We start from the raw sequence: 12064 nt of genomic DNA, 5'->3' as shown, positions 1-12064 counted from the left end.
TTGGAGCCCTTAAGGCCAAGTTTATCGAGTTGTATCGGCGCGGTGAGCGTGTTTTTTTTGTACGGCTATCCTTGGAGCCATCAATGCCAAGAGTTGAAATGCTAGTGGATCCTTGGTTAATCGACCTTAACCAAGAAGGGAAGACGTAGACGATTTATCGTTGAATTTCCATAAACATCTCTTATCCCTTTTACTGCTTTATTTACCGCATTTATTTTGATTGCTTTAAGTCTTCCGCTTGCGTATTTGCATAACCGCTTTAAATTGCTAAAGTTGCCAATAGAACCTAAATCCCCCCATTAGGTTCTAACACTTTGTCTTTTCATTATTGTTGGGTAAAATGAACAAAAAACGATTCAACCCCACTATCTTCATCTCTCACTATTTTTGAATTTTTTTCAAATCAAACGATTCAACCACACTATCTTCATCTTCCATCATCTTCTTCCACTATTTTTGTTTTTTTAAATCAATTATTTAAAATTAAATAAATATATAAGATTTGTATATTATATCACATACACAACGTGGATTTGGATGCTAGTCTTTTAAAAAAATTAAAAATCCACTCAATATTTTCTACCCCTTGCCTTCACATGACACCATCCCATCACCTTCCAACCCATGTTGTAGACACTATCAATACTGTCATCGGCTAACCCACGCTCAACCGCCCCATCCCACAGTTTCTATGGCCATCGCCAGCCACCCCAATTGCCCAACCACACACTCCGACCACCTCACACTCATCTCGCTCTCACAGTCTACAATTCAGAAAAGAATATTCTCTCCGCCTCCGCTCTCCTCTCCGTCACCCATATCTGCAAGCATTCACTGTCGACAACGCCGTTCCATGCCAGATCTAATCTCATCGTTGTCTTCTGCCACCGCCTGTGCCTTGGTCAAAGGGTCTCCGATGAGTGGTGGTGTGTCGGACATGGAGGACAATGGGAAGCGTTGTAAATCTTTTCGCGTGGTGGGTGATGAACGGTAGCGGGGATAGCGGCGATGGTTGGTCGCGATGATGGAGGTGATGGTTGGAAGTGGCTTTGAGGTTTTACGCCACAAGGCGGTAGTGGCAGTGGTGCATGGTGGGGTAATGAAGGTGATGGCGGTAGTGTAAGGTGAGGAGTTGGTGGTTTTAAAATTTAAAAAAATGAAAAATGTGGCGCCCATAATAATAATATATATATATATTTCACAAGATGTCGACACAAACATATAAAAAAATATATTTTTTTCAAAAAAAAATCTCGGCACCAGCCTTGATGTTCGCGTGAACATCAAGCTAGCGCCCATAATACGCCGCACGTGTCGTTTATGACTATCATGAGAACTAGGCAGCATTAAAAATGACAAAATAAAAGACAATATGTAAATACTCAACATGCATACATCATAAAAGGTCTTCTATAAATGTGAGTTTATAGATAAAATAAAAGGTATGTAGCAATATTCTCAACGACTATGATCATTTAATGTAACTGTATAAAATGTAACTAAATATCAGTACTTAAAATTTGTTGTAGTTTATCAAACTAGAAGAAGCAAGAATGATCATATCTGATCAATTGTGACATGCTATAACTTAGTAAAATCTCCCATGTTAATGTTGTCATCCAGAAGGAAGTCCTCCCACTCCCATTGTCCACTCGTCAAGTTTTTCGACATCCCCAACAAACTCTCCACGAAATTATCCTATAAGTATGACACGTAGAGGAAGAATATTGCAATGAAAAATATTACACATGCAAATTAATATATTCACAATTAAGCACTTCATGATCTAAAAACTTCACAATTATTTTGATCTTGTGTCGACTTCACAATTCACTTTATGGTTTTGCTATTAATTTTCAGAGCCACCCAATGCGACGAAATAAAACTGAACGTACACTATGCCGATTTGTAAAGGATCATCAGATTATCAGCTAGCATTGTTTTACCTCATTTGGATGAACGTCTTTAAATGGTTCTACGGATTGATCAGTGTCTTTGTGGACGCCAACACAGTTTTTGGAGTAGTTCGCATCGCCACCAATCACGCTAAGATTGTTATTCGCCAAATGGATTGTGTAATCTTCTCCTTGCATGTTGGCCAATTCACTCCACTTGAGATTTTCATATGGCAAGTCATTTTGATCAATTCCATGGCATATAATTTGTGGGGTTTCCTCAATGTTACCGTTGGGCACCGTGGTGCTAGACATAAATCTATTGAGAAAAAAAAATTTAATTCAAGTTGAAAAATTAAAAAATAATTATTTCATTTGGGAAAAAAATCAGAATATGTGTTTTGAGACATAAATCTGATGTTATATTTTTTACTCTAGGAGGATATTTGTTTATCAAAATAATTTTTTTATGCAATCCCCATGATCATGTGTTTTGAAAATATGAAATTTTCTTGATCTGAAGAAGGGAATTACATCCCAAATAATTTTTAATAAAAATTTACGTACCTTGGAGCTGGTTGCTGAGTGTAGGCCAATGCATCTGAGTTAGCATTATACATTTGATTAGGAAAGTTGAGCAGCGCTTGATCCATCACAACTGGTTGCTGCATGCAACATGATTAAGGTTCATTCAATATTTTTTTAGGAAAATTGCTTTTTTGGTCCTGTATGTTTGTTACTTTGTGATTTTAGTCCTTTATATTTTTAGATTTCAGTTTTAGTCCGCTATCTTTATTTTTTTTTGGCAATTTTAGTCCTTTTTCCGATGTGGCACTGACGTTGCACCAATTCAGTGCTGATGTGGAGCTGACGTGTACAGTACCACGTAAGAATTTTCAAATAAAAAAACCGAAATTGCAAAAAATCAGAACATGCAGGACTAAAACTGAAATGTGAAAACATAGAGGACCAAAATTGCAAAGTAACAAACACACAGGACTAAATTTGCAATTTTTTCATCTTTTTTTACTGCAGCTATTTCAATAAATTAACCAAAATAAAGTTTGTAAATGTATTTCAGAAGGATCGGATAATCTTTTTGCTATGTAAAATACCTGATGTGGAATCCCGGGTGATGGGATTAATGGAGCGTTGGAAAAAATCCCAGAATGGGATTCAAAGACAGACAGAGAATCATGGATTGGAAGCGTCGATACAATATTATTTTGCTGATCAACATTGATCATATGATTTGGTGTGGGGTTTGGTACTTGATCATGCAATAGGTCCAGCTTGAATATGCTCTCCCGTACTCTTGCACTGTGGGAAATTAATTTACCACTTCAAATTTAGATAAAGAAATATATATATATATATTACTACTGATAGGTCATGAGAAATTAACAAATTAATCAATACAATATACAGTGTAACGTTTTATTTTCATATATAAAAAATTTCAAATATATATAATCTTCTTGTGAAAGTGAGAATTTATAAGGAAGAGATCGAAATTAATTATATTTACCTAAATGGACTTATCCAAGGATCAAGATGCATCAGAATCTGTCCGGTGGGATTAGGGTTTTCTTGGGTTGAAACCAATTCATTTTCATTGAAATTATACGAAAATGGGACTCCGAATTGGCTCCGTAGCTCCTGTTGTTCCATCTATTTAATTAATTTAATCACACTAATCAGAACAAATATAGAAACAATAATTTAATTTTAAAATTTTGATAAAGTTAATTTTTTTAAAATATTAATATATATAGATATATTCATGTGATCAAAATAAAAGTAATTGTGATGCATGTATATCTTAATCTCACCTGAATAGTGGGTTGACTGTAAGATGTAGATCCATTACAAGACATTAATGAATTCTAAACAACAAAGTAGCTAGGATTAATATTAGTTATTAAACATGTACATATGAAATTTTTTAAGCAATCAATGAATTAATTCCATTTTAATTAAGAAAAAATTGATTCTGGATTAATAAAATATTTGTGGACTTACTTTCCAAGCTGTAACTCTTTCTAAGGATCGAGTAAGGTTTCTCTCAGACCAGCATAATTGATGCAAAGATGGCTCCTGTTCTGAACCCAATTCATAATCCCTTCATGCGTGCAGATAATTAATGAATTAGTCGCAATAATAAATAAATAATGTAACAAAATTTTGATCTTTTCATTTGTGCATATATATGTTTTTCGTCAAATGATATTAATTGTCCCTTAAAATTAATTAACTAAATTTTAGTATTGATATAATTAAATTCTTATGAAAATTAAAGCTTTACTTAATATATATATATATATATATATATATTAGGAAAGAACTTTAATTTACCGAAGATCAGCTTCCAAAATCTGCAACTCTAGTCCACTCTTAGTAATTTGTAGTTCAAGATTCTGTGAGGATCAACGATATTACATTAATTTTAGAAAAATTAAAATCGAGAATTTATTTTAATAAAAAAAATTTAGATATATAACACGTAAGAAAAATTTTAAAAAGATTGGATTAGATCGCGTACCTCAATTCTGATGTGTGCCAAATGTCGCGGTCGAATTTGAGATGCATGGAAAAATTTTATGTGGTTAGATATGGTTCTCGAATTATAATAACATATAAAAAGTTGGGGGAACTAGTTTTGTTGCAAGTTGGTCAATTCCGAGGTTTGATCCAATTAGTTATGCGAGTTTGGTTTTTTAGTCATATTTTGTCGAAAAGCAGATATGGTACCAAAAATTGAACGTTGTTGACATGTTTGACGTTATATCAACAATCCGACAAAATATGACTGAAAGAAAAGGCAAATTAAATAAAACGATTGCGCATTTAGAGAATGAAAATCCAAAACATGACAATTTTTGAAATTAAATTAACTATTTTCATCGTATAAAACAATAACAATAGAAAATTATTGTAAAAAGTTGGGTTAAAAAATAGAAACATTAACAAATTTAATTATACCGGATAACATTTTAAAAAAGACGATATTTTGAGATATCCGAATCTATGGTTTGTTGTTTTGCCATAAAATTACAATCACTTCGTACAGACTGTCTATTAAATTCATAAAACGACATTAAAGAACAATATCTATTCGTCCATAACAAACTCCAAACGGATGTTGCGCATTTATTAAAATCATAAACACGTATATATTGTGAAATCTGAAAATTGATATTTGATTGATTGAGACAAACATTTTTCTTCATATGATGTAAAATGTAAATGTGGAGGCATGGATATGATGAAAGGATCACGATAAATAGATTATATATAATTTTTAGTTTGTGGGATGAGACGATGAATATTGATGTGATGATGAACTGAAAATTAATGATAATAGTTATTTTTTTTAAACTCAAACTGTTATAAAATTTGAAGCTAATACGGGATGATGCAAGAACACTGAATCTTATCTTTGAATTCGCACCCACCAGTATATGTAGAAAACAAAAAAAAAACTGGATGGTATAAAAATTCCAAAAACTTTGTTGATTTCTTTGCATATTTTAGATTGAATTCTATATTTTTTTAAAAAAAAATACCTTTACATTAAATGAAAGTTGAGAACATGTACTAAAAATGATTTGATCCACACTTGCACAAACATAAAGAAGAGAGAGATGCTTTACTGCTTTTCCAGATACTGTAACTTGCTGGCATCGCCCTTAATATGGTCCAGTTGACGCAATTTCTCTAATTTTTTCTTCATGCAATGTAAATAAAAAGTAAGTTTATTTCATCAAATATCATTGAATATAAATGCAGAGTGCAAAAACAAAAACAAAAACAAAAACAAAAATAAAAATAAAAATAAAAATAAAAATAAAAAATAAAAATAAAAATAAAAAATGATGAAAACATATACCTGAACATAAGTTACGTGCCTAAACTTACCAACCCCATCACAATAAGTAAGGATCAGATAATCATCATATGCAAAAACAAAATGTAACATTCAGTATTACGACGAAACTGATAGAAACTCTTGGATAAATTTTATAAAGTGATCGAAATATTAATACGTCAATCTCCTTTCTGTTGGTAGATCGATATAGCGACGAAGAACATCTTCAATCCTGTGAGAGATTTTGAAAGATCTTGATATTAGTGTATGTATTATTAGTTGATTGATTTCTTGCATAGATCTGCAGTCATTTTATTAAATATAAAAAGTGCAACCTCTTTTGGCTGCAAAACTTGCTAATGCGGCCCGAGGGAGAAAATGCAACAAACGCGATGTCCACGTCGCAGCATACTGCGATCTCGTTAGCTTTTTTTATGAGGCTGCTCCGACGTTTCGAGAACGTTACTTGACATTTTGTCACGTTATGTATCTTCTTCATATCGATTTTTCGACCCATTATGTTTCAGAGTAACGATTTCTTTGGCATGATATATTTGTGTGTGTAATATATATATATATATATATATATATATATATATATTGTTGTATTTGTTTCTTCTCTTGGTGTATTTTCTTTACATAAAGAATCCTATTTATAGATGTACGAGAACTTTGCGAGACAAATGTGAAAACACCAAAAGAATATGGTGTTTTTGGATTTTTTTTTACACAGATGTTTTAGATATTTTTGACAAGTGTATGGTGGATGTGTGGGGCTTTTTGTTCACATTTATTATTAATTATTGAGAATCTAAAATATTTTTATGCACATTAAAAGGATACAATCTATATCGTTGCCACATATATAAAACAAAATTATATAATAGTCGATTCGCTAGAATGAATGATTTCTCAATCTTTACAAATGATTTATATAATTTATTTATATATAAAATAAATACAATGTGGACTCAATGAAATTCTTGTCTTGATATAATTTTCTGGCGTCTCAAATAAAAAAATTAATATGAGATTGTAATAGGAATGGATTTATGATTTCACTTAAGAATCAAACTTATAAAAGATATATAAGATATTGGGACCGAAGAGATTCGAATCTGAGTGTAAAAAAAAAAAGGTTTCAAATAGTGAAATTAATATGAGATGGTAATAGGACCGGATTTATAATTTCGGCTTTAGGTTAGGAGATATTTGAACCTAAGTGTCACAATATATAATCTTGTCCACCATCGAAACTGTTGTGATTCTAAACTCAAGATTTAAACTTCCAGACAAGAACCACCCACTAATCACAGAAACAAACAAACAAATAAACTGAAAGTAATAGATGAGCAGAACAAAACGCAAAAACAAGACAATTACTTGGTTCGGATTGATATCAATCCTACATCCAAGGATCTGATATAAATCCCATATGAATTCACTATAAACGAAGAGTTTGAATCGTTACAACCCTCACACGAGCACTAAAACAATATTGACAAAGAACAGATCAAGGAAAACACTTCTCCAATGAAAACTGGAATCGAGTGATCTTCGGCGTCCGAGCTTTAGAGAAGAAACTTCAAGCTTGATTCAATAGAGATGCTCTCGAATTTCCCAGAGGATGTGATACTCTCTTTCCGTTAAATCTTTCTATCTTTGTTCTCGAGATCTGTCAAGACTTAATACCCGATTAAGCAGCTAACAACTGCTAACTAACTTAACAAATCATGAACCAACTCCTAATTAGATGTGAGACCTCGGTTCTAAACATCTAATCTCGGATATAAACAATAATTAAGCATACAAGATCCAAGACTAAAGCAAAAAAAAAATTATTTTTTATTTTTTAAATAAACAGGGCCTCGCTCGATCGGTAGAACTCAACTGATCAAGCGAGCAAGAAATCCAACACTTTCTGCCCGAGATAAAATCCATCACCGATCGATCAGTAAAGTTCAACCGATCGAGAGGGCAATCTTTTTGCAAAAATAGAGAATGGGCTGCAGCTCACTCGTCGATCGGTTAAACTTTACCGATCGAGCGGTCAGCTCTGAACAAGAATCTCCAGAAGTTAAGCATACCAAATCAACTCCAAAATTCATACAATACATCGCAAGGAGTATAAAATACATGCAACAATACCATACAAACCTCAATACTCACATAAACGATACAACAGATAATAAGAAGTTCGAGTTCTAAACATGTTCCAACATAAACTAGATTGACATGCTGATTCGACTTTTAAACCGAGTCCCACTTCTATCTCTCACTCTTGATGCTAACCAGGTCTTTGCTGACTCGATCCTGCCCCACCTGTTGTCAAGTACACATACAAAACAAAGCAACAGCCGGATAACTCCGATGAGAATGATATTATCAGTAAAAGCAACATAACAAGCAATACAAGTAATATATCAACCACATGCTTTCAAGACAACATAATCAAGTCAAGAAGAATGATATGCATGTCTTTTAAATCGGGATATCAATTTCGATAAACAAGAGGTTGCCGCTATGCTTTTGGAATCCCGAGATTGAGATCACGTAACGACTCACCACCTCTTCCAATCGAGGTGGTGCCACGTATCCCAATCTCCTAGACTTTGGTGCGACTATAAGGAGTATGCTGACACAAGGTGAACTTCTACAACCCAGGTCACTCGCAGTATAGCCCCCAAAACGTCTAAACAAAAAGGGTCGTTCTGCCCGCTGAAATCAAGGGTTTGGCTCAAGATGAATGCATAAGAAAACATAACGTATTTAAACCATATAATAAAAGCTCAAACAACAAAATACAAGTCCCACATTCTAGAACAAGTATTGATGCAAGTATGTGATTTAAGGGAAAACTCAAGAACCAACTGTCTTGAGCGTGATATCCTGCTAAATGATGACTGCTTGTAACTTTCGATGCAAAATAGCTCCAACTCTGGATACGCCACAAAAGAGGTTATATCAAAATCTATACAACCTAAAACAACAAGGCTCAAGGTAAACTCTTTACCGCTCTTCGTCCAACTCTTCGACGATCGATTGCTGCTAACTCTGGGCTCGAAAAACTTCAAACGAATCTGTACGGATGCAAAAGATGATCAACAACGACGAACAAACCCAATGCAAAAGTTCTACAACTCAAAAACGGTTCAAAATCCCAAAACTCAAACCGGCGGCATAACGGTTATAACTGATCAAACCGAAAACACAGACAGCAGTACAACATTGCAAACAACTCAAATCAATGCTAAAAAAACATTAACAACTCAAAACCAACACATCTCAAAATCCACTTTTTTGAAAATTCTTCCAAAAATCATAACAATTCCGAACGACGCTCTATTTCAAAACCGACTGAGAATAAACGATAAGAACTCGTTCAAGAACAACATAACCGAAACTCAATCGATTCTAACAACATCCGAAAATAGAATTCTAACTGATCGAAAAATAAATTACTATATAATGGAGCTCTCGCTGCTGTGATCGCTAATCTGCCTTCAGAAATAAATTCTAACGGACGGATCGACTGGAAACTGAAATCACAAAGCTTGGAGAATGGTTTGGGGCGCAACAATGGTGGAGAGCACGTTGGAAGGGATGAAGGGAGACTAATTCCAAGTCAATCAAGTGGTAGATAATATATAAACTCCATATTTGCGTTTTAGTCCCTGAAAAATCCAAAAATTGCAAAATAGACTCTGATCAAAATCAAGTCGGCTCTTGAACTCTGTAATCTCCGATTTTATGAAATAAAGTCAATTAAGATAAATTTGGGGCGTTACAATTCTCTACCTTTAAGAAAATATTTCGTCCTCGAAATCAATAAGAATCAATCACATAAGATAAAATAAAGAACAAAAGACAGTAAGAAGAACTCACGTCATCCGAATAACTCAGGAAAACGTTGTATCATGTTAGATTGTCTCCCAAGTTTCTTCCTCGACTCCGTGACGGCTCCACTGAACTTTCACCAAAGAATCGACTTGGTTTTGAGTTGCTTCTCTTTTCGATCAAGGATCTGAATCGGTCGCTCAAAGTAGCTCAGAGTCTCATCTAACTCGGCTTTGTCAGGCTGAAGAATATGAGAAGGATCTGGATGGTATTCCGCAACATAGAGACGTGAAAAACGTCGTGAATACCAGATAAATACGGAGGAAGTGCAAGTCTGTAGGCAAGATCGCCTAAATTCTCGAGAATCTCATACGGTCTGATGAATCTCGGAGATAACTTCCTTCTCTTTCCAAATCTAACAGTGCCTCTGAAAGGAGAAATCTTCAAGAATACTCGGTCTCCCTGATCGAAACTCAGAGGTCTGCGTCTGATATTCGCATACTTTGTCTATCTATCCTGAGCTGACTTTATTCTCAACTGAATGATCTTCACTTGCTCTGCCATATCTCTAAGCATATCCGGTCCCAAATCAAGTGACTCGGACTCATCTTCCCAAAACAAAGGAGATCGGCACTTCTTACGTAAAAAGCCTCAAAAGGCGCCATAACGATACTCGTTTGGTAACTATTGTTATAAGAAAACACGACAAGAGGCAAAGAATCCTGCCAACTAGTGCCAAAGTCTAGCATTACTGCTCGAAGCATATCCTCTAACGTCTGGATAGTCCGCTCTGACTGTCCGTCGGTCTGAGGATGATAAGCTGTACTCAAATGCAATCGAGTACCAAGTACCTCTTGAAGACTGTGCCAAAAGTGAGAAGTGAATCTAGGATCTCGGTCTGAAACGATCGACTTCGGCACACCATGCAATGTCACAACATTTCTAAAATATAACTCAGTCATCTGATCGTGACGATACGTCATCCTGTACGGAATAAAGAAAGCAGACATCGTCAATCTGTCGATCACTACCCAAATAGCATCGCATCCTCGAACAGATCGCGGTACTTCGTGATGAAATCCATTAAAATGTGATCTCATTTCCATTCAGGAACAGATAGACTGTGCAACAGACCACCCGGTCGCTTCCTTTCTGCTTTCACTTGCTGATAGTTCAAACATCGAGATACAAACCTCGCAACATCGTTCTTCATTCTCTTCCACCAAAACTGATTCTTTAGATCGTTATACATCTTACGGCCTCCAGGATGAATACTGAACCGACTGCAATGAGCCTCTCGGAGAATACGCTATCTCAACTCCGAAATATCAGGCAAAACAATACGGTTATTCACAAACAAAACGTCATCTCTAACCTGGAATTCAGACTGATGCCCAGATCTGACTTTCTCTACAGAAATCTGAGTGCTCGGATCAGACTTCTGTGCTTCTTTGATCAAAATAAATAACTCCGGATCGGCTTGAATAGCAAACACTCTGATAGTACTCCTATCTGTTTCAAACTCTCAACCAAAAGTGCAACAATCATCGATCAACTGAGAAACATCGATAGTAGAAAGAGACAAAGAACAAAGCTTTCGGCTCAAGACATTTGCAACTGCATTCGACTTTCTCGGGTAATACTTGATTTCACAATTGAAATCCTTCAATAGATCTAACCATCTTCTCTGTCTCATATTCTTCTCTGCTTGTGAAAACAAAAACTTAAGGCTTTTATGGTCAGAAAAGATCTCAAAAGACTCACCATAATTATATTGACGCTAGATCTTCAGACCAAAGACGATCGCAGCGAGTTCAAGATCATGAACCGGATAACGAGTCTCGTGCGGCTTCAGCTGCCTCGATGCATACGCTATCACATGCTTATGCTGCATAAGAACACATTCCAAGCCTCAGTTAGAAGCATCGCAATAAACGGTAAAACCTCCAGTACCTGATGAAATAGAAATAATCGGAGTGGTAGTCAGTCTCCTCTTCAGATCATTGGTTAGGATTGTTTTGTTTTATATATAGCAATCACAAACAACTAATAGACGTAAGAACTAAAAACCTTTACTATTCCACCGTATATTGAAAATCAGAGCCATTAACAACACTATCGTGGAAAAAGACCCGAGTCAAAGTTGTTCTAAAGAGATAGGCCTATGCAGTGTTATTAACAGATTAACACTGCTTTACCTATCTTTCATCGACCAGAATTACACATCAGAAGCCTATCTTTCTGGCAAATAATAATAATAATAATAATTTGCCCAGACCACAAGGTTTAAAACTGTGCAGTGGAGTCTCCGACAGTTTCTCGATGAAGTCGATTATGTTCAAATGCAGGCAGGATTCCAGCTGCGATAATGGGCATACTCGGAGATCAGTTGATGAGAATGTTCCCACAAGTTTCCTATCTTTCCCCTGAAATAGAGCCAAACAGAGCAAGTCAAAATTAGGCA

The 12064-nt window shown here is 35.1% G+C and overlaps 1 protein-coding gene across 1 annotated transcript; it reads right to left on the bottom strand.

Moving 5' to 3' along the window:
- Positions 1–1581: 1581 nt before the first annotated feature.
- LOC140878837 (uncharacterized) lies at positions 1582–4258 on the bottom strand. Its single transcript, XM_073282466.1, has 8 exons — positions 4251–4258; positions 3918–4017; positions 3728–3781; positions 3424–3566; positions 3011–3215; positions 2463–2560; positions 1947–2214; positions 1582–1698 (listed from the first exon to the last, which is right to left on the bottom strand). The coding sequence occupies exons 3-8, from the start codon at positions 3770–3772 to the stop codon at positions 1582–1584; spliced, it is 876 nt and encodes a 291-aa protein (XP_073138567.1). The 5' UTR covers positions 3773–3781; positions 3918–4017; positions 4251–4258.
- Positions 4259–12064: the final 7806 nt, after the last annotated feature.

The sequence above is a fragment of the Henckelia pumila genome, chromosome 2 (genome assembly GCF_033568475.1).
Source record: "Henckelia pumila isolate YLH828 chromosome 2, ASM3356847v2, whole genome shotgun sequence".
Classification (NCBI taxonomy): domain Eukaryota; kingdom Viridiplantae; phylum Streptophyta; class Magnoliopsida; order Lamiales; family Gesneriaceae; genus Henckelia; species Henckelia pumila.
This window is presented reverse-complemented; position numbering and strand designations above follow the sequence as displayed.